At 43.1% G+C, this 23,336-nt stretch overlaps 1 protein-coding gene and 1 pseudogene across 3 annotated transcripts in view; one reads left to right on the forward strand and one right to left on the reverse strand.

Annotated features, from left to right (window-relative positions):
* Positions 1-1,542: 1,542 nt before the first annotated feature.
* LOC308505160 (MICOS complex subunit MIC26-like) lies at positions 1,543-8,596 on the reverse strand (annotated as a pseudogene). Its single transcript has 2 exons — positions 8,174-8,596; positions 1,543-1,735 (listed from the first exon to the last, which is right to left on the reverse strand). The product of its transcript is annotated as an MICOS complex subunit MIC26-like (transcript).
* A 1,668-nt stretch (positions 8,597-10,264) lies between these two features.
* SHC3 (SHC adaptor protein 3) overlaps positions 10,265-23,336 on the forward strand; it is a 185,490-nt gene continuing 172,418 nt past the window's right edge. For both annotated transcript variants that reach the window (XM_081067439.1, XM_081067440.1), the window contains exons 1-2: positions 10,265-10,397; positions 11,517-12,320. In XM_081067439.1, coding sequence (XP_080923565.1) covers positions 11,865-12,320 — 456 coding nt within the window. In that variant the 5' untranslated portion in view covers positions 10,265-10,397; positions 11,517-11,864. The remainder of the gene's footprint in view (positions 10,398-11,516; positions 12,321-23,336) is intronic.

Below are 23,336 nucleotides of genomic sequence, written 5' to 3' on the forward strand. Positions count from 1 at the left end.
ACACATTCAGAACCCAGCCCTCACTTTTCCTCCAGCCATCTTTGCTCTTAATTCTTGGGGAAGAGACTCACTCAGCCTCACCTTCCAAATCAGAAGCATAGTCTTTGCTCTGCATACCTCTCCCAGGAGATGCAGAGGACCCTTCCTAGACTCCACAGACCCAGACCACCTGCCCCACTGCTGGGATGTGGTGTGCAGGTGGTCTACACTGCCCATTCCTTTGGGGGTTCTCCACTTGGCTGCAGAACATGTTCCTGGGACCGCAGAGAGAGGGAGGAGTGAGGAGCAAGGGAGAAAGCAGGGGCCCTGCAGGCCCCAGGGGGCATACTCAGGGGCGATCCTTACCAGGCTGGGGCATGTGTAACTTTATACAGCTCCACTTCTTCCTTTGCCCCCATCCTGTGGCCCTCTACTGCCTTCATGGAGGTTGGTTTCTAACAAACATCTTGAACCCCAAACTGTATCTCAGCTCTGTCTCTAAACAAGCCAGCCTGCTCCACTTTCTCTCATCCATCTCTCATCCAGATCATTTTACTTTCTCACTGTATCTTAAACCCATCCCTCCCTTTCTGTCACTCTGCTTTTGCCTTCTTTCAAGATTTCGTCATTTTTCACTTGTACCGTTATCTACTACCCTCTCGAACTCCCCAGAGCTATCCAACATCACTGTCAAAGTGTCCACATAAAATGCAAAACTGACTGTGTCACCCTCTCAAGCCCCTGCAGGCCTGCCCGTGCATTTCAAGGGAGTTATACGTTATTCATGGACCCTCCTGGCCCAGCCCTTTCAGTGGCCTGGCTTCCAAACATTCCCACCAACCCAACAATCTACATGGGATTCCGGGAACCATTGAGTTGGCTCAGCCTTGATCTGTTCCCCACAAAACATCTCCTCCTGAGGATTCCCCTCCTCCACCTGGAAGATCCCAGCAATCCATCAAAACTCCACTGAAGTCACCCCTGACATCCTCAGGTCAAGCTCAGCACACTCCCCTCTGGATAGTTTTGTATCTCACACACATTAAAACATTCGCATAGCATTGTACTAGGTTATAATGTTAATTTTAGATTTTCTGTCTGTCTTGCTAGGAAGAAACCTTCTAGGAGCAAAGCCCTCCCCAGGACCCAGCTCATGGCCCAACCTTAGGAATGCACGGGTAGCCTCTAGAAGTGGGAAAATGACAGGAGGACTCTCCCCAAGGCCTCCAGATGAAATGCAGCCCTGCCCACCAGTGGACTTTTCCCCATGGGACTTTTTTTTTAACTTGGAATTTTAATTGTGTACAAAAATAGCAACATGAGAACAAGGAGTTCTAAGGCTTGTACATTATCTCTAGGTGAAAGGATTTCTGATTAGTCCCCTTGTGGTATAGCATCACCCAAGATAACCAAGAGGCCTAATACAGTTTTTCCTGAAGACGAAAGCCAGTTTATTACATTCAGTACTGACTTCTCTGCCCTTTTTCTGAGGAAATACTGGCTTACTGTATGGCGTTTCAAATGTTTACCTATGACTGATTAAAATGCAGAGCATGGAGTATTCTACTTATTTCCGGGTGAATTCTTCACATTTCCTGGCTTTTGAAAGTTCTTCCACAAAGCTTCTGTGACTATGTGTCCTCGTAGACCCCAGGCATATAATTTCTCCCCACTGACCTGGACAAATATGATGGATTGTTGTGGATAATAAAGAGAGGCAGCTAATTCCATGAAACCAGATGGATAGACCAGTTTTCTTTTTTTTAATTTATTGGGGTGACATTTGTTAGTAAAATTACATAGATTTCAGGTATACAATTCTGTATTACATCATCTATAAATCCCATTGTGTGTTCACCACCCAGAGTCAGTTCTCCTTCCATAACCATATATTTGATCCCCCTTACCCTCATCTCCCACCCCCCTACCCCCTTTACCCTCTGGTAACCACCAAACTACTTAGTGGTCTGTATCTATGAGTTTTTGTTTCTCATTTGTTTGTCTTGTTCTTTTGTTGTTTTTGGTTTATATACCACATATCAGTGAAATCATAGGGTTCTCTACTTTTTCTGTCTGACTTATTTCACTTAGCATAATACTCTCAAGATCCATCCATGTTGTCACAAATGTTCCTATATCATCTTTTCTTACCGCCAAACAGTATTCGATTGTGTATATATACCACAACTTCTTTATCCATTCATCTATCGAAGATTTCATTTGTTTGTTTCCATGTCTTGGCCACCGTAAACAAAGCTGCAATGAACATTGGAGCACACGTGTCTTTATGTATAAATGTTTTCAAATTTTTTGGGTAGATACCCAGGAGAGGGATTGCTGAGTCATATGGTAATTCTATTCATAATTTTTTGAGGAACCTCCACACTGCCTTCCATAACGGCTGCACCAGTCTGTATTCCCACCAACAGTGTATGAGGGTTCCTTTTTTTCCACAGCCTCTCCAACACTGTTTGCTATTTGTCTTATTGATGATAGCCATACTGATTGGGGTGAGGTGAATATCTCATTGTGGTTTTTATTTGTATTTCTCTGATGATTAGTGATTTATTTGCAATTCTCTGATGATTAGTTATGTTGAGCATTTTCTCATATGTCTATTTGCCATTTGTATGTCCTTTTTGGAGAAATGTCTCTTCAGGTCCGCTGCCCATTTTTCAATTGGGTTGTTTGTTTTTTTCTTGTTGTTGAGCTTCATGAGTTCCTCGTATATTTTCGATATTAGCCCCTTATTGGAGTCACTGTTTGCAAAAATATTCTCCCATTCAGTTGGTTGCCTCTTTATTTTATTGATGGTTTCTTTTGCTGTGCAGAAGCTTTTAAGTTTCATATAGTCCCATTTGTTTATTTTAGCTTTTACTTCTATTACCTTTGGAGTCAAATTCATAAAATGCTCTTTGAACCCAAGGTCCACAAGTTTAGTACCTATGTTTTCTTCCATGCAGTTTATTGTGTCAGGTCTTATGCTTAAGTCTTTGATCCATTTTGAATTAATTTTGGTACATGGTGTCTGATAGCAGTCCAGTTTCATTCTTTTGCACGTGGCTATCCAATTCTCCCAGCACCATTTATTGAAGAGGCTGTCTTTCCTCCATTGTATGTTTTTAGCTTCTTTCTCAAAAATTATCTGTCCATCTTTATGTGGTTTTATTTCTGGGTTCTGAATTCCATTCCATTGGTCTATATGTCTGTTTTCCTGCCAATACCATGTTGTTTTGATTATTGTAGCCCTGTAGTACAAGCTAAAATCAGGGAGGGCGATACCTCCAGCTTTGTTCTTTTTTCTTAAGATTGCTTTGGCTGTTTGGGGTCTTTTGTGGTTCCAAACAAATCTGATGATTTTTGGTTCTATTTCTTTAAAAAATGCCATTGGCATTTTCATGGGAATTGCATGAAATCTGTATATTGCTTTGGGTAATATGGCCATTTTAACTATGTTGATTCTTCCAATTCATGAGCACGGAATGTCTTTCCATTTCTTTGTGTCTTCTTCAATTTCTTTCAAAAATGTCTTATACTTTTCAGCATATAGGTGCTTCACATCCTTGGTTAAGTTTATTCCTAGGTATTTTATTCTTTTTGCTGCAATTAAAAAGGGAATTGTTTTTGTATTTCTTTTTCTGAGATTTCATTGTTATTATGTAGGAATGCAATGGACTTTTGTACGTTGATTTTGTAGCCAGCAACTTTACTGTATTCGTTGATTGTTTCTAACAGCTTTTTGGTGGAGTCTTTAGGGTTTTCTATATATAGCATCATGTCATCTTCAAAGAGTGATAATTTAACTTCTTCATTCCCAATTTAGATGCCTTTTATTTCTTTCTCTTGCCTGATTGCTCTGGCAAGGACTTCCAACACTATGTTGAAAGCAGAGGTGATAGGGGACAGTCCTGTAGTGTTCCTGACCGTAGAGCAAAGGGCTTCAGTTTTTCACCATTAATTATGAGATTAGCTGAGGGTTTGTCATATATGGCCTTTATTATGTTAAGGTATTGTACTTCTATACCTATTTTATTAAGTGTTTTAATCATAAATGGATGTTGTATCTTGTCAAATGCTTTTTCTGAATCAATTGATATAATCCTATGATTTTTGTCCTTTATTTTGTTTATGTGATGTATAACATTGACGGATTTGCGGATGTTGAACCATCGTTGTGCCCCGGGGATGAACCCTACTTGGTCGTGGTGAATAATCTTTTTAATGCATTGTTGTATTTGATTTGCTAGAATTTTGTTTAGGATTTTTGCATCAGTATTCATCAGAGATATTGGTCTGTAGTTTTCTTTTTTTGTGTTGTCCTTACCAGGTTTTGGTATCAGGGTAATGTTGGCCTCTAAAATGAGTTAGGGAGTACTGTCTCTTCTTCAATATTTTGGAAGAGTTTGAGCATGATTGGTATTAGATCCTGTTTGAAGGTTTGGTAGAATTCACTAGTGAAGCCATCTGGTCCAGGAGTTTTGCTTTTGGGAAGGTTTTGGATGACTGATCCAATTTCGTTACTGGTGATCGGTCTGTTTAGATTTTCCAGTTCTTCATGGTTCAGCCTTGGAAGTCTATATGTTTCTAAGAACTTGTCCATTTCTTCTAGGTTATTGAATTTGGTGGCATATAGTCCTTCATAGCATTCTTGGATGATTCTTTGTATTTCTGTGGTGTCCGTGATAACTTCTCCTTTTTCATTTCTGATTTTGTTAATTAGTGTCTTCTCTCTTTTTATCTTAGTGAGTCTAGCCAAGGGTTTGTCGATTTTGTAATCTTTTCAAAGAACCAGTTCTTTGTCAAATTAATTTTTTCCATTGTCTTTGTGTTCTCTATTTCATTTAGTTCTGCTCTGATTTTTGTTATTTCCTTTCTTCTGCTGACCTTGGGTTTCACTTGTTCTTCTTTTTCTAGTTCTTTAAGGTGTAACATGAGGTTATTTATTTGGGATTTTTCTTGTTTCTTGAGATAGGGTTGTAATGATATAAATTTCCCTCTTAAAACTGCTTTCGCTGCTTCCCAAAATTTTGGTAGGCTGTATTTTCATTGTCATTTGTTTCTACGTATCTTTTGATCTCTCCTCTAATTTCTTCTTTGACCCAGTCATTCTTTAAAAGTATATTGTGTAATCTCCATGTAGTGTTGTTTTTTCGTGCTTTCTTTTCGCACTTGATATCCAATTTCAAAGCCTTGTGATCAGAGAATATGCTTGGTATGATTTCAATCTTCTTATATTTGCTGAGGCTGATTTTATGTCCCAATAGATGGTCTATTTTTGAGAATGTTCCATGTACCCTTGAAAAGAATGTATAGTCTGATGTTTTAGGATGAAATGCTCTATATATGACAATGATGTCCATTTCATCTAATGTGTCATTTAGGGCTGCTATTTCGTTATTTATTTTCTGTTTGGGTGATCTATCCATAGCTGTCAATTATGTGTTTAAGTCTCCTAGTATAATTGTGTTTTGGTCAATTTCTCCCTTTAGTTCTGTTAGTAGTTGCTTGGTATATTTTGGTGCTCCCTGATTGGGGGCATAAATATTGATGACTGTTATGTCTTCTTGTTGTATAGTCCCCTTTACCATTATGAAATGTCCATCTTTGTCTCTTGTTACCTTTTTCACCCTGAAGTCTGTTTCATCTGATATCATTGTGGCTACACCTGATTTTCTCTTGGGTACCATTTGCTTGGAGTGTCAATTTCCACACTTTCACTTTGAGTCTATGGTTGTCCTTGTAGCTGAGATGTGTCACTTGGAGACAGCATATGGTTGGGGTTAGTTTTTTGATCCAACCTGCTACTCTGTGCCTTTTTATTGATGAGTTCAGTCCATTTTCATTCAGGGTGATTATTGATATGTGAGGATTTGCTGTCATTCTATCTTTAGTTTTCTGGTAAGGCTGTGTCTCCATTGTTTCTTTGCCTTTTTGTTGTTGTCTATTTTGTTGTGTGGTGGTATTCTATGATGTTTCCCTCTGTTTTTTCTTTTATTACAGTATATATTTCAGTCTGGATTTTTTTTGAGAGGTTACCCTTAAGTTTATGTTAAAGAAAGTTTGATATTTAGAGTATTCCATATTGTTCAGCACGCTTACTTTCTCCATTCCCAAATTCCGATTCAGGCCTTTACTCTATCCCTTTTTATGTTGCCACAAATTGTCCCTGTTGATGGTGGTCGAATAGCCTCCTTTAGTATTTCTTGTAGTGCAGATCATGTGTTAGAAAATTCCCTCAGCTTCTGTATGTCTGGAAAGGTCTTTATTCCTCCTTCATATCTAAAGGATATCTTTGCTGGATATATTAGTCTTAGGCTCATAATTTTTCTCTTTCAATAGTTTGAATATTTGGTTCCACTCCCTCTGGGTTTGTAGAGTTTCTGCTGGGAAATCTGATGATAATCTAATGGGCTTTCCTTTGTAGGTTACCGTCTTCTTTTCCCTGGCTGCCTTGAGGATTCTTTCTTTGTCGTTGATTTTAGACAGCTTCAATACAATGTGCCTTGGAGAAGGCCTGTTGGGATTGAGGTAATTAGGTGTTCTATTTGCTTCTTGGATTCGAGGATCCAGTTCTGTCCACAAGTTTGGGAAGTTCTGATCAACAATTTGTTTGAATATATTCTCTGATCCCTTCTCTCTTTCTTCTCCTTCTGGTATGCCCATTATTTTTATATTGCTTTTTCTGATGGAGTCAGAAAGTTCTAGTAGAGTTCTTTCATTTCTTTTAAGTCTCAAGTCTCTTTCTTCTTCCATCTGTGTAATTTCCAGGTTTCTATCTTCGATGTCAGTAATTCTTTCTTCCATCTGATCAACTCTACTACCTAAGCTGGTTATTTCATTCGTAATTTTTCTATTGAGTTTTTAATCTCCAGAAATTCCATTTGGTTCTATTTTAAAATTTCAGTCTCTTTCGTAAAATGCTGATGTTGGTCTTTGATTGCATTTCTGAGTTCATTAAAGTGCCTTTCTGTGTTTTCTTGCATCTCGTTGAGTTTTTTCAGAACTGCAATCTTGAATTCTCTGTCATTTAGTCACATATTTCCATATGTTTATGTTCCTTTTCTGGAGACTTTTCATTTTGTTTCTGAGCTGTCTTGTTGCTTTGGTTATTCATGGCAATTACTGATTTATTATTTCTCTTCCTAGACATCTACAGGAGTGGCGTCTGCAACAGGTTGATAAGAAGCGGTCTTTCTTTTGTTTTCCATTACTTATTGGTAGAATGTTTTATTTTCTCTCTGCCTGCAGCATTTTTTTTCCCTCTCTTACACAGTAGTGCTATGTTTTCTCTGCACTATTCCAGCTTCTCACACAATGGGGTATTCTCTGGGAGACAGGCTTCTCCTCTGGTAACAGTTCTCCTGGGTCATAGGGCGCCACATCCCTGTGGGGATGCGGGGATCTTTTGAAGTTCCAAAGCTCTTTCTGCACCAGATTCAGAGCCTGTATGTTTCAGCAGTTCTGTTTACTCCTGCAGGGATTTGCCCAGGTAGGTGCCGCCATGGGTGGGGTGAGTTGTGAGAGGTGCCCCAGAGCAATGGTGGGAACCACCACCACAGCCTGTCCTGCTTCCACAGCTCCCTCCCCTTTGCCGGAACTAGTTGGGCTGCGAATCTGTGTCTGTGGTCCACAGTTCCCAGAACAGCAAATATTCTGTTCTTTTGATCTGACACTGCTACCGTTCCACTTCTAGCCCGGGGGCAGGGCCAGCCCTTGGAGGGTAGGGAGGTGGGGGCTAGTCTCATTGCCTAAGGCTTCTGCTCTCTGCTCGGCAGTGAGGGCTTATACCACCGTTTTCGGCCCTCTTCCCTCAGTCTTTTATCTGAGGTCTCTGCCGTGAGCGTTGGATTCAGCCGTGTTATATGCTGCCCCGTCAGCCCTGTGGGCCATAAGCGGAGCCCTAGCAGTCCGAGTCCTTCCCTCTCCCGCAGCTGCGGTAGTTCCGGGATGCAGTGAGTTCGGAGCACTGAGCTAGGTCTGCGTCCTGCGCCCGCGCGGCTCCATCTCCGCACTTCTCCCTTCCCTCCTCCCCTGCTTGCGGGATTCTCCCACCTTTAGGTGAATTCAGTAGTGGGCCTCCTTGTCTTGCCTGTCTTCTGTGCAGGGAGTCCTTTGTGGAGTGTTTGTTGTTCGATTAGTTGTAGATTCCAGGGGTACTTTACAGAGGCTCACCTCACACTGCCATTTTGATGACCTTATTTTAGACCGTCGTTTTATGTTTGAACTTTTAGCCAAAAGAAGTCCAACAATGCCAGCAAACCCAATAACACCAAGTCTTGGTGGAAAAAAACAACTAGGAGCTGCATTTTGGAGATATTCATAGCTGTTTAAGCCCTACTAACAATCTTTCCATCTTGGACTCAGTTTGGGAGTGTGTATCCTGACACCAACTTGTACATGGCTGGCAATACTGTCGGAGATGTGAGATGCTTTCTTCAAGTTGAGTCCTTGGCTCCTCCACATATTTAGATTGACCCTCAGGAACAGAGTAGAGTGAAAGCTCATTAACCCACACAGAAGTTTTGTGAGGTGTGTCCTTTTTTCTGTGATGCGTAGACTTTGAAGGTGAGTAGACTCAGGCTGGCCGGCCCAAAGATCTCTGAATTACCTTGAACATGGCGCTGGCAACGGTGGCTCTATCCCATGTGATGTCTGACCTACAGCACGGGAGGCAATAAATTTATGTCATTTGAAACCACTGATTATGAGGTTACAGCAGCAATAGAAAACCAGAACATTTTTATTTTTATCTTTTTATTTATTATTTTTTTAATTTATTGGGGTGACAATTGTTAGTAAAATTACATAGATTTCAGGTGTACAATTCTGTGTTACATTATCTATAAATCCCATTGTGTGTTCACCACCCAGAGTCAGTTCTGCTTCCATCACCATGTATTTGATCCACCTTACGGCATTTTTAAATGAATAGATTTAAAAAGAAAAACCGCAAATCTGGAAAGGCTACCCGGCTGCCTAAATGACCCAGGCTGCCTGGTTTTTTTGAGTCTCAAGGCTGACTTTTAATGATTTCTTTTTCTCTGTTTTCTTCTATGCTGCCAAAGTATGAGATATGTATCTATCATCCATTTCTGGGTTGTCACAGAGATGATAGACACTGGGATAGTGTCTACAATAAGCAGAAACACCCCTCTGAGGCCCTCAGGGTGTTCCTGGGAGGGAGGGGCCATGAGCTCCTGGGCTGGGCTGGAGGCTTCTCTTTTGGTGCTGAGCTGCTTTTGGGGTTTCTGTCTGCCTTTCTTCTACATTCCAAAACGCTGATACCACCTTCTTGATAAGTGAGGTTTCACTGTACTATTGTGCTCTTGGACTATTAATCACCCTCTTTGATCTTTTACATGTAGTCAATTATGTTGCTATTTATATTTTAAAATGGCCAATTTCCCTCCATTTTCCCCAGCACAATGAAAAATAAATCTGTTGGCTAAAGGGTTAACGGTGTAGGTTTGGGTTTTTTTTTTTTTTTTTCTTGTTGTTTTTTCTTTTTGGAGACTTAGACATGCAGGTGCGTTTTTATATGCCTTTCGCAGAAAGAATCCAGGGCGAGGTAACTAGGTTTTGAATGTGCCTTCACTGTACATTCATAATAAATTCTGAACCGAATGGCACATTCATGGTTGTTCCCTGATGTAAATGAATGGCTGAATGAAAATTTGGGGGCACAGCTCACCTTCAAGAGGGCAATTCTGTTCGCAATCTTACCTGACTCACCATTTTTGATTTTTCTTGAAAAACTAGTTTTTCCTCTCTCCACAACAGCGGTCCCTTCCTCCCTGCATCTTTGTATTCAGGCAAGCTTCTCCCCCCCCACCCCCCCACTGCTGTTGGATGAAAGATCCCGCCTTTGATTGAAATGGAACCTTCCACTATTGAGCAGGCCTTTGCTGAATGAGTCATCGGGGAGGTTGCTCATTGGCTGAGGCCCCTGGAACCAGGGGATTGCCTGGCGCCCGCTGCAAAGACCTACTTCATTCACAGAAACGTTGGCTCGCTCGCTAGCCCTTTCATTCACACAAACAGCATTTCATTCACATTTTGCTGTTTTTGTCTGCTTCTAATAAAGATCACGGTTTGGGAATGATAGGTCATTTTCGCTTTAGATTTGCGGGGGTGGGGTGGGGGGTTGATTACCACCCCAATCATCTATGGGGTGTGCATTTGCTGTTGCTATGCAAGCAAGGGGAAGGGAAAAGATGAGAGCCGTGCGCCTGCCCTTTTAGGCCTGCGGCCTTGAGCCGGGAGCCGCTGCTCCCCTGTGTTCCTGTGTCCAGCAGCCGGCCCACCGTGACTGGCACTGGGTACCGTTGCTCCATAGAGCTCAAGGCTGGGTGCCTCATGTGTCACTTGTCTCGTCGTGGGTGTGAGAAGACGCAGGGTGACCTGATAACGTGCCAGAGGTAAATTCATTTGCTTGCCCAGAGGTAGCTGGAAACTTGGACAGGGAGCGTTTCACTGTGTCAGGCAGGCTATTTCAATGTCCAAGGAAGATGAGAAAGACAGCAGAGCCCACGGTGAGAGGGGTCATGGGTTTGAGCCCCGCAGACCTCCTGGGGGCTGCTCAAATGCCCTGCTCTCTGAGAGGGAGGCCTGTGAGGTTCTCTTGCAGCCTGAGTTTGATTCCTGAAAAAAAAAGGGGGCATTTTCCTGCGGATATGATGTGTAAGGACAGCAGCTGCATTTTTTCTTTCCCTTACTGCAGGGCTGCAAGCCACAACCGAAGGGACATTCACATGTATTTGTAGTGTTTCTTAGGCATTTTTCCAGAGCTTGAACACATTCAGTTAGAATAAAGCTTCAAGCACAGACCCTTTTTTGGAATGGATTTCTGGAGCCTGTTGCCATTCATCAAAGAAGCACTCTTCTTCTTCTTCCTCCTTTTTTTTTTTTTGAAAGTAGGTTTTCAACTTAACCCTGGCTGAGAAAGTCTGCTGTAAATTAGCAGGGGAGAGACCTTTACTGGCTCTGTGCAGGAGTTCATATGTAGATTTTTTATTTGTTTGTTTTGGAGGAAATGTATTGCCACAAAGACAATTGTCATGGGCGCTCTGTTAATTTGAAAAGAAATATCCAGGAAAATGGTAATTTATGTTCACCTGGGATTGAATATCCCCTCTCCCTCCATTTTTTTTTTTTTTGCTATGTAACAGTTCCTGCTTGTTTTCCAAATCAGAATTCATGAGGATCTGCTGAAGATCTTATTCTTAAAAAGACTTCGTCACATTTTAACTCTTCGCTGTCAGATACTTACAGGCACACACATGGGCTGATGGGGAAGAGAAAACCCTAGCGTAGAATAATGGGTTTCAGAAAGTTCATCAGATCATCTGAAAAAAAAACTGGATTTACTTCTGGCACAAATGCTGAGGGGGGATGGGAAAGTGCAAAATCAAAGGTTGGAAGGAAATATCTGGGAAGGTAGAAAAAGGAAATTTGAGAATTGATTGGCTCTAGTGTGCCGTTAGTGGGTGTATGTGGTTTTTTTTCTTTTCTTTCTTTTTTTTTTTTTTTTGCTACAGGAAGTGATTTGCAGTGTTCACCGAGCCTTTGTTGAGAAGGGTCTCCTCTCGGAGTGAGTCATGCTTTTGCTGTGAGCAGCTCCAAGCAGCTGGGCGCTCATCAGAGGAAACTATGACTTTTGAAAAGCGAGCGTGCCGCCCTCAGCAGCGGCGTCCGGGGCCGGGGCTACGCGGCCACGGCGGCGCGGGGTGTTAGCGGTGGGCAGCCTGCGCTCCCTGCAGCGCCCCGACCCCGCCGCGGTCCCGGCCGCTGCGTCCACCCCGGGAACAGCTGCTCGCCTGCTATGCGTGGCAGCCCGCGCCCGCACCTGCAGCGCCCGGGCGGATGCGGCGAGCCCACGGAGGGGCATGCTTCCACGCACCAAGTACAACCGTTTCAGGAATGACTCGGTGACATCGGTCGATGACCTTCTGCACAACCTGTCGGTGAGCAGCGGCGACAAGGTCTCGGCGGCGCGCGCGGCCCCGGCGGCGGCCCCCTACCTAGTGTCTGGAGACGCGTTGCGCAAGGCGCCCGACGATGGCCCGGGCAGCTTGGGCCACCTGCTCCACAAGGTGTCCCACCTGAAACTCTCCAGCTCGGGCCTCCGCGGCCTGTCGGCGGCCCGGGAGCGGGCGGGCGCGAGGCTCTCGGGCAGCTGCAGCGCGCCCAGCCTGGCCGCCCCGGACGGCAGCTCGTCCCCCGGCCCCCGCGCCCCGGCCATGCGCGCCGCCAGGAAGGGCCGGCCCGGCGACGAGCCGCCGCCCCGCGCGCCCCCAGCCAGTGAGCAGGTGCTGGGGGCCGGAGTCACCTACGTCGTTAAGGTGGGTGCGGGCCCGGGCAGCCGGGTGGGGAAGCTTGGGTCCGCCACGGGGGGTAGCCTTGGAGGCCAGGAGGTGCGCACTCCTTCGCAGCTAGCTTGCCTGGCACCGCAAACGCTCCGGTTGCGCATCCATTGCGAGAAGGTTTAAAAACGGTGACCTCATTCTGTCTTGGCTTGCCTTGGCTCCACTCCTTTGGCATGCCTTCGCCACTTCGCTTTGCCATGTGTCCGGCCTGTGCTCCTTAGGCTTGGGCCCCTGTCCCTGAGAACTGTACCTCAGGCCTACCTAGGACACACTTGAAAGAACTGGGCAGCCCCTGAGATGAGAAATGCAGGTGGTGCCACTACTTCTGCTGTGTTTGTCCCAGGCAAGGTGGATGGTTTCCTTCTCCCCACAGCAAGAATTTCCAGCTCCTGGTCATGCCGGCCAAATGCTGTCTTGTTTTATGTAAGACAAGCTGTACTTTCTTACCCATCAAGGTTTTCCTTCGTGTCTGCCTTTCACTCCTACCTAAAGGTTTTGGTTTACAGCAGCAGGAGGAGAATTTGGAACTGTTTTTCCTAAGGGACTGTAGTCTTTCATTTAAACATATTGAAGGGGACTGAGCTTGTGTTATCTGGAGCCACAGCCTGGAAAGCAGATTTTTTTCCTCCAATACAAAAAATTATAAAATCACGCCTGATATGGTCAATAAAATTCCTCCCTTAGGCAAGTATTTCGTGATATTTAAGGAACAAATATCGCTTCTCGGCCTTTTGGCTAAGATCATGGGTTGGAACAAATGCCCAGCACTGACCACTGGCCTGCCCCACACTTCTGTTCTGCCTTTAGAGAGCAGGGAGCTATCACAGTGCTGGCTCCACAGCTGGGCAGACGTCCCAGACCAGGAGACGGGGTCAGAGGTGCATTGTTTCAGTCTGGTCACCCCAAGGCATGGCATTTTATTTAAGAAAAACAAGACAAATCTACCCATGGTGTTGTCAATTGAGAAACCTGCAGGATACCGGGTCTGTACATACTGGCTGCAGATTCAGTTTAAAAATTCAACAGATGACATTCTCAGGTAAAATGTTGTATCTGAGTAATTTTGGAATCAGAATATTAAAGGAAACAGTTAACTTTGTGGATTATCTGTATCTAAAAAGTACTGTCAAAGGAATGTAATCATCAGTGGTAAACACTGAGCCGCAAAGGCTGCTTCGTCTTAGCCTCTGAAAATTGACTAATGTATTTCACAAAAGAGATGTAAGTCAGCATAAAATATACACATCTGGTTGAGTTTATTATAAAAGAAAGTGAATATTCTTTTTGTATTCTTTCTTTAATATATATAACTAGGAACCAAAACCAAAAAGACAAAAACCAAACAAAACCACCTGACAACTTTGAGGTTAAACAGTGACATCAGAATATATCACGTCCAGCGTGTTAGTATAATTGCTATAAATATATAAATAAATAAATAAATAAATAAATAAATAAATAAACAAATAAATAAATACCTATGTTTAAAAGAGACAAATCAACCTTGGCACAGCTTTCTATACCTGCCATGTTGAATATAGAGGGTAGTTTTCAAATGGAGGGGGAATTGTCAAACTTTTGCCTTCATTTATTTATTTTTAGTCTCAGGTGTACAAAACCACATAATGAGTAGACATTTACACCCCTCACAAGGTGATAACCCTGCTCCCAGTCTATTATTCCTCAGACATCGTGTATAGCTGTTATAATACCACTGACTATATTCCCTATGCTGTATTTTACATTCATGAATATATATATGTATGTATATTATATATCTATATATAATATATATATATATTATATGTATACGTATATATATAATTATAGTTTACATTCAATATTATTTTACATCAGGTTTAGGTGTACAGTGCCGTGGTCAGGCATCTACTTTTGCCTTTAAAGATTTCCTTAGAAAAAAAAAATCATTCACTTGGCTTAGTGCTTTGCTCTTGCTTTTTGAAGAATGAAGGCAGACATCCAGCCCTCCAGGTCGGTCGTGGCTGAGTAATGATGAACCACTAAAACAAGTCTGCCCTGTTGGGCCATTCTGTTGGTGTAAGATTGTGACACCCAGAAGCATCTACTCATACAGGCATAGCTCTGAGTCGGGTCTTTCCAGGGCCTTCTGGGGCTTGGGGTCACTTTTTCATGCCTCACCTAAAGGGTCGCAGTGAGCTGGGGTGCATAGCATGGCTAGTTAGTGCCTGGTGCCATCGCCTGCTCCATCCTCAGGGGTGAACAATGGAATCATGTGAGCAAAAGCTCAGGCTGTCCCGGAGAAGTTTGGAATCCCACAGAAGACCAGATGCTAAAGGACAATTTCTTGTATGCACACGTTTTATTCACATGATCACATGGCCCTCTGTTGGTGTACATTCACACATCACGCATATTGAGTTTAAAACCATGAACATATTTTCTTGAAAAATCTCAAAACTGAAAAAAACTCTTAATTTAGTCTTTTTGCTGATTTATGGGTAGTTTTATTGGTATTGTTGTTTTTAAAGATCTCTGGTAGATAGAAAGGGGCACTCTTTTAACATCACTGTACATCACTTGTAAAATCTAAAGGCTTAGGGTTTGGGAAAGAACTTACTATTCTTCTATTTGACTTAAATTTATTTCTAAATGAAGGAAAACCCTAAAATGTTTTCCACTCTCCTGGAAAATCATATGCTCTATAATTAGAGGTTTCCCTCCTCATAGAAATATGTACCTATAGACAATATTAGGATACTGCACACAGATTTATTATCCAAAAATATTTCAACTTAATCCAATTACATGAAAGTGGAAACCTTAAAATATAGAAGTCTGGTGGGTTTTGATTATCTAGAAAACATCTAGCTATTTGAACAGAAGGTTGTAATATTAATTAATGATGGATATGAAATTTAAAAATGGACAAATTCCTGAGCAGCTGTAGATTTCAAAGCACAGAGCATGTTTGTTGTCCTTCATGCCATCACTTGAGTCTGTGGCTGATGACAGCTGGAGGTTATGCAAATGAGGAAGGCTGGACCCAGGCAGACTCTAGGTTTGCACTGATGTCCGGAGGCCGCATTGCAACACCTTTGTACCCCTCCAAGTATGCTTGACACTTGGCTTTTTCCTTTGGCGACATGAAAAGAAATGAACAAGAAAATATTTCCTTGATAGACAGAAAAGGAAAATCCAGCAACAACGAACAATGAATATTTTTATTACAATTCCATTTTGAAACATTTTAAATTTGGACCTGAAAAACTGATAGAAATACAAAGATCACGCTGTTGCCCACCTTCAAATTCTACTGCCCAAGAGTCCAAGCTGGTTAGGACACCAAGTGCCCATGGGGGCTGCTGCTGGTCTTTAGCAGGTTCCAAAGGTAATATTCAGGTACACCACACACCACACACAGGCTCACACACACGCACACACACACAGACAACTTGTGATGATTTGAACAGTGGCTATTTTGTTTTCTTGTTAGAAAAGAGTAAATGTCATATTTCCAGAAATACCTGATTATGCCATCCATTTCGTTTATATTCATGTTTAAGAGAAAATAATTCTGAAAGATAAGCTACTTATGAAACTTTAGTCCTATAAAGAGTAACTTCTTGTTCCTCTCCTTCCCCACTGTGTTATCTTTGAGCATATATCATATTTTGGAGGAAGACATGATAAGTATTACTTAAGCAAAGTCCTGGTAATGGAAAACCTGGACACCAGGTACCTGGAAGGAGAGGACCAGTGGCTGCTTTTCTTGGTGAGCTGGCTTTTCTCACGTCTTATTTCTGCATGGCCGGCACGGCACCTCTGGCTGGGATCAGATCAGCCTCTGCTCTTGCTCAGGCAGGTAGTGGCAGCTTAGTGTGTCTGTCTGGCCCTGGAGTCTTTGGCCTTTGGATTCTGGGCTCAGCCTGGCCTTCCTGTTGCATAACTGGTCTGGCAAGTTCCACCACCTTCTAGCGGTGTCCTGTGTTTCTAGCAATGATTCCAGTCTCCTGCGGGGGAAGTGTAGGAAAGAACAATGGAGAAGGAAGAGCTGAGGGGTGGAGCAGGCTCTCACCTTGCTGTTCTGTCACTGATGCCCCAGCAGTGTCGGGATATCTGAAACCTTCAAAGCCAAGGCTTTCTGAGAAAAATGTCAGAGCTCTTTATTATAACACTGCCCACTTTAGTCTTGAAGCTATCCTGGTGTGCCATCTGAATGTGCTGTTTCCTGAAAGTGAAAGCCCCTCAAATGAGACTTTTCTCACTTTCGTCTATTGAATAGGCAGAAAAAGAAGCAAAGATTTCATTCAAACTTTACTTTATCAAATTCCATTCAATCTGATTGTTTGGCAGTCTAGACTACGAACGATGTGTTTAATACTGTTGCTTTTTGCTTTGCAAATATTAAACATTGCTAATGCCACTTGCCCAAATAGAAACCTTCTGTTTAAAAAAATGTAAAAATTACAACATGGTTCTCACTTTGTTGAGGAAGAACTGGCTGTTGAGTTGGTGTTCAGCAGAAATACTACATAACTGGGGCCCCCTGATGTGTTCCCCCAAAGCAGGAGTAAGAGAAAGCTGTCACCTCTTGGGCTAAAGCAATGAAAACATGACTGTTTTTAGTGTTTTTTGTGTAGAAGAGCCAGCCTCCCTCAATGACTGGTCGTCCGTCCTGGGATGGACACAGTATGCACACTTCTGGGATCGCTGGCCATGTCACGTTGGGCCCCGACGAGCCTTTACCTCCTGGGATTTGGCATGTCCGCTCTCACTTCCTTTCCCTCCGGCCTCCATGTGGACGCTCTGAGCTTCCCCAGCAGAGCTGCTGCTGAATCTATGTCCTTGCAGCCCATCCAGCAGGAGGAGAGCTTGCCCCCAGGTGTCCTGGGACGAGGGTGTGTGGGTGAACAGGTATTTGTCCCCAACACTGAATTATTTCTGTAAAGCAGGAATGATGAGAGGAGCAACCTCGGGAGGCTGAGGCCCACGTCAGATGGGCCCTGAGACCCCCAGAAAAACATCCCTTGACTAATTCTGGAAACTGACTGTCCACCTTCTCTTGCTCGCAGCCCTGCATGCTTGCGATGTCACTCACCTGGTTCTTTTGTAAACCTTTCTATATAAAATTTAAACATTTGTTATGGAGAGTTTTCAAACATCCATACAACGTACAAAACATATCAACATAAAACTTGTGAGAATGGTCTAATGAGCCCACAGGCATCAAGCACCCAGCTTCAACAGGTGTCAGCTCATGGGCATTAGTACCACCTTCCCCACCCCTACCTCCTCAAATCGTGCAGGGCTGGCTGGGGCCTTCACCTCAGTGCTTGGACAGAACTCAAGTTTTTGAGGAATAGGGTGAAGATTGGGCCTAATAGTGGTTCCAAATGTGGCAGAGCACATTCAGTGTCATGTGCACTCGAACGTCCCTGCCTTGGATTCTGCGATCCCCAGCAGTGCTATGAGGAGGCTGGTAACCTCTGTGATTCCTCCTTCGGAGGTGATGACACCAGACACCAGGAGCCCAAGATAGGAGCCCAGGTGATGAGTGTGGGAGCCTCCCCTGCTCCAGCTCCACTGGACCACCCCACCTCATGGCCCACGTGTAGCCTCTTGTAGCAACGAGACAACCCTTTTAGAAGTGGGGATTCCCCAAAATTGTTTTTAACATTAGTGTATTAGTCCAGGTTCTCTAGAGAAACAGAACAAATAGGATGTACGTCTATATAGAAATAAATTTGTTATAAGGGATTGACTCAGACGATTCTGGAGGCTGGCAAGTCTCAGGGTCTGCAGCGTGAGTCTGCAGGCTCAAGACCCAGGAACACCCAACGTTTCAGTTTGAATATGAAGGCAGGGAAAAGCATTATCCTAGTTGAAAGGTCATCAATCAGGAAGAATTCTCTTACTTGGGGGAGGATCAGCGTTTTTTTGTTCTATTCAGGCCATCGACTGATTATATGAGGCCCACCCACATTGGGGAGAGCATCTGTTTTACTCAGTGTATTGATTTAACTTACCTAAAACATTCTCATAGAAACACGCAGAATCATGTATGACCACCCATCTGGGCACTCTGTGGTCCAGCCAAGTTGACACATAAAATGAACCATCACAAGTGATGGTTTAACTTTTTAACAAAAGTTAAAAAAACTTTTGAAGTCTTATCTTGAGTGACCACTAGTTGACCCCAAACACTTGTGGAGATTCAGAATCCCTGGAAGAATGGAGATGAGGGATAAGAAGTGAAGAAGTAGCTGGCTTGGAAGAGTCTCAGATTTCCTTAACATTTCTCTGGGCACCAGATGGAGACACATTTAAAAATTCCTCAGACATTCCCTTAGGGTTTGTTTTGGGTGGACAATGAATTAGGGTATGAGACAGATGAACTATGACCCCTGCTCACAAGGAGAGCGGTGAAACAGGTCTTGATGAGACAAGTGTTTGTGACTGCAGTGCGTACTTGCTCGGAGTGGAGGCTCAAATGGCCTCCTGTGTCACACCAAATGTTATCACTGAGGTAGGAGCAAGGTCACTGGTGGGAAATTTAGCCATCGTATGTGTCCATGCTGCAGAATCCCAGCCAGGGACAGAGGACCCAGGAGTGAAACAGATTTTCTAGACCAAGGTGTGTCACCCCTAAAAATGGAAACACCATGCATTTTTTTCCTAATGTAAATAATAATAATAATTTGTAGGTGCAGTTTTCTCAATTTAAGATTTACTCTTATGGATTTTTAAAGAAGTCTTTTTTTCTTTTTTTTAAAGAAATTTTTTGATGTGTGCTTCTATTTGTCAGCCTTGAGCAAATTAGAGAGCAAAGAGCAAGCAAATATCACTAGAAAATGCAAGTAGCCAAGTCTGGGCCCTTTTCAGGAAGCTGGGCTTTGAATGGAAGGTCTTTGGCCACGTGCATAAGTGGACCTGGGCACTGGCCCAGAGGGGCTGCGATGGGGCACCTGAGTCCATCCTGAGCTCACACTCTGAGAAGCTTCTATCTTTTGTCCACGTCCATGTGACTGCCAGCAGCGGGGCGAGTCCCAGGAATGTCAGTCCTCACATGTCTGACCGTTAGCCTTGGTTGCCCCTGGCTCATTCTGCCTACCTCACTCCTCAGGCCCCCTCTAGACCCTCCTTCTGGCCTCTGGGTTGGAGACATGGCTTTTTAAAGAACTGTTGTTTGTGAGGCCGTGGTGGCTGCACTATCTAAAGAACTGAGCTGTGATTTTTTCTTATTACTAATTCTTGTTTCTAATTCTAGATTGTTTGTGAACAGTCTTACCTCTTCATTCATCTACTCATCAATTTATTCCTCCATTTTCTATGCTAATCAGTTATTTCGATGAGTGATTGTTGAGTTTATTGAGTAGGCCTGTGCTAAGAGATGGGGCTATCGAGGTGAATTTAACAGTCATGCGTTCTGCTTTTGTGGTGCCAAGGGGGAGACAGATGAGAGAAAATACTGGAAAACCACATGGTAGGGAGATGCAGAAGTCAAGAATGGTTTCTCTGAGGAAATGATACCAAAATGGAACCCCAAATGATGAGTGGAAATTATCCAGGAAGATAGGTGACTATGTGTGCAAATGTGCTAATGCATTAGTGTGTTGGGGGCCCATTGTAGGAGGAGGATATAGAAACTGAGAGTACCCAGTGTGGCTGGAGTGCACTGAGTCGGGAGGGTGGTGGGCAGGGGGTCCTATGACAAAGGCCAGCACCAGGCAAATGCAGTGGGAAGCCACTGGAGAGTTTCTGAAAAGTAATTCTATCTTCTGTGTAGAAAACAGACTGGAAAAGCAGGAATTAAAGTAGAAACAATTAGGAGAAATTAGGAGGGATGATGCTGGCTTGGACCAGTGTCATGGGCCAAAGGCCAGCGGCTTACGTTGAGCCCAGATTTGTATCTCTTAGTCTCCATGCAACATGGCCACCCACTGTTTCATGGGTCCCTTAAGTGAAGTGTGTCTCCAAGTGAATTCACGACCTTCCCCACCTGCATTCTGTTCCTTAGTGCATGGTGTTACTGTTCACCAACTCCCCAAATTCGAGGCTGCAGAGCCATCCTTGAGTACCTTCTTTCCCTAACCCCATTACATCTGTTCAATCACAAAACTCCCATTTTTACTCAACAGGGTTTCAGATCTTTCTTATTTTGTTTTCCCTTTGTCCTAATTCATGCTTACATCATTTCCTGCTGTGATTATTACGAAAAAACTAACTTCAGATGAATGCTTTGGGAAAGACTCTTTTTAAATTTGATAAAAAGTATGATATAGTTTCGCTGAAATGTCTTAAAGTTTCCCCTCAACTCCCCTTCCAATACATTTAATTTTCTTCCTCTCAGAGACAATCACCATCAACTGTTTGCTATTTATATTTACACACACACACACACACACACACACACACACACACTATTCTTTTTATTCCTTTCTTTTATCTTTTTTTTCTTTCTGTTACACAAAGCAAAGCATTCTACATATATTGCTCTTTCACTTAGTATGGCTTGGAAATCTTTCAAATTAGCACCTATAATTCTGCTCCATTCTTGTTGGTATTTGCTTAATATTCAAATATAAGAATGTGCTAATAGTTGTTTAAACAGTCCCCTATTGTTAGAGATGTAGATAGTTTCCAGTTTCTCACAGTTAAAAAGTAATGAACATTCTTCTACCTGCACCTTTGCACTTGGGCAAATAGTTTTGCCTGTGTGTGCAATAAGTTGTAGCTAATATTAATCCTTTTCTCATTGCTTTGGCAGGACCTAGAGTACAGTGATAATTCTATTGGTGAAGGTCCCTTTCACTCATGGCTGCAGAGTGAGGCCTTCCGTTCTCAACCATGGAGGAGGACCTTCACTGTGATGGACACTTTCACACGTTAAGGAAAACTTCCCACAACCCTAGTTTTCAAAAAAACAAAAAAAACCAAAAACAACAACAAAATATCTGGATTGGTTTTTGAATTTTTTCAAGTTTTTTTCAGCATTGAGTGAAATAAACTTGTATTTTTCACCCTTTTCTTGTTAATGTGGTGAGTCATTTGTCTTTGTAAAATACATGTCTCATCTCCCTAATTCAAAGCTCTCTGTTGCTTGCTTTGCTTGTGGAATTCAATCCAAACTCCTCCTTATGCTATGCAGACTTTTATGGTTTGCCCTTCATCACTTGCACCTCAGCCCCCAATATTCCACTGCAAGAAATAACTTGTTTTTCCCCAAACGAGTTGCCCTTCTGGCCTTAGCTCAAATCTCCCCTTCTGGGCCCCTCTCTTCACCTCATCTTCGCCTAGAATAAAGCTTTGTCAGCTCTCAAGACCCAGCAGCTATCCCCTCCTGTCTCTCTCATGAGGGCAGAGTTAGAGTTCACTCCTCAGGGTCTCCCAGCTCTGTGCATTTGCCTTTCTTTTCATCAGTTCAATCCACACGAAGTGGGAACCTACCAGATGCCTACCACTGGGGCCCCTGAGAACCCGAGATGAATTCAGTTTCCTTGCTTTCAAGAAAATCATTCTGTGGGCTGGGTTACATGTGTGTGATATAGGCCATGAACTATAGGAACGAGGGTCGGCTGTCCTTTCTAAGACTTCCCTGGGCAAAGAGCCTATGACAAACACTTAAGATGTGAAGATGGAGAGATAGAGGAGGCTGTAGGACACTGGTCAGGAGGGTGACCTGTAGGCCGACTTATATATTATTGGTGTTTAAGAACTTAACTCCAAAGAGGCACATTTTGAATTCTGTTCTATTTAAAAGCTCCTTGATAATTGTTCTTTCTGTGAACTGGTGTGCATGAGACTGCCCACCCAAAGTCTTTACAGGCTATTCCATAGAGCAGAAGCATCGTTAGCAGACTCATGAATTCTGGTTTTGTCTGCCCTTTCCCTTTAAAGCTAATTACAGGAGGGTTTTAGTAAGAGAATCAACTTTAGTGAGAGCCATCAATGATCATTATTAAGTTAAAATATTGTGCAGCCGAATTCCACCAGGATGTTTCCAAACAGAAAGCTAAACTCCTGGACACATCCCTATGCCCCCAGCTCTAATTAAAGCACATGGGACTTATGAAAAAGAACTGGGGGAAATGATATATCAGCAAGTATTTTTTTGAGGGCTCTGTTATGTACCTTGTCCTGGCGAAGGTATTGTAGATTGTGAGAGGTGCAGGGTGATTTTCCAAAAGGAACTTGCGATGCAGTTGAGTGGGAAACGTTATTTCATTTTAAAAAGAAAGAAAAACAAGAATATGTTCAACAAGGTGCTAATGACCAGGTGAGAGATCCATAGTGGGCTGGAGTTACCAGGAAAGGCTTCATTGAGGGGTGGGCTTTTTTGGGGGAGGATCCTGAAAGACTGTCTGGATCTGGGTAGGTGGAGAGAGAATGTTCAAGGTAGGAGAATCAGAGTGAGAATTGCTTTGGAGGTGGGCACGGGCATGGCATTTACCCAGTGGCTGGCAAAGACATCCCATCACAGGCCAGCCACAGTTAGAAGGCAGCACAATCAGCTGCTAGTGATCAGTAACATAGGCTGTAGGCTCATAGTGTAAGAACACTCCCTGTTTAATAGAGGGACCAGTCCAGTGCTGGCTCTTGTTATATCGTTCATGATGACCTCTCTCCATCTGGCTGTCTTTTGCAGGACTGATCTCCTTTCTTACCAGGTGACAGTCCCTGAAGGAGCTATGCTTTCCTTAGGCTTCTCCATTCCAAGCTAAACACTTACCACTCTGTCAACAGTCTTGATCTCGTTATTTTCTGGATTCTCTTATTTGTTGCATCTCAGTTTGTAAATTACATGTAAGAGACTGCTCATGTAAAGAATTTGGTGGAATTGCAGTTCTGGCTTCAGTTGGTGTATGTTCTATTTTTAGAGCTTTGTCCTGTCCTAAGAATAATATGGGCCTTAATTCATGGGCTTACACTGCTGTGGCATAAATTCATGTTTGTCTAAAATACAGCTGTTCTTTTTGCCAAGAAAGGATGATGGGGCTTTCTTCATGGCTT

Source organism: Rhinolophus hipposideros, assembly GCF_964194185.1.
Source record: "Rhinolophus hipposideros genome assembly, chromosome: 11".
Lineage (NCBI taxonomy): Eukaryota > Metazoa > Chordata > Mammalia > Chiroptera > Rhinolophidae > Rhinolophus > Rhinolophus hipposideros.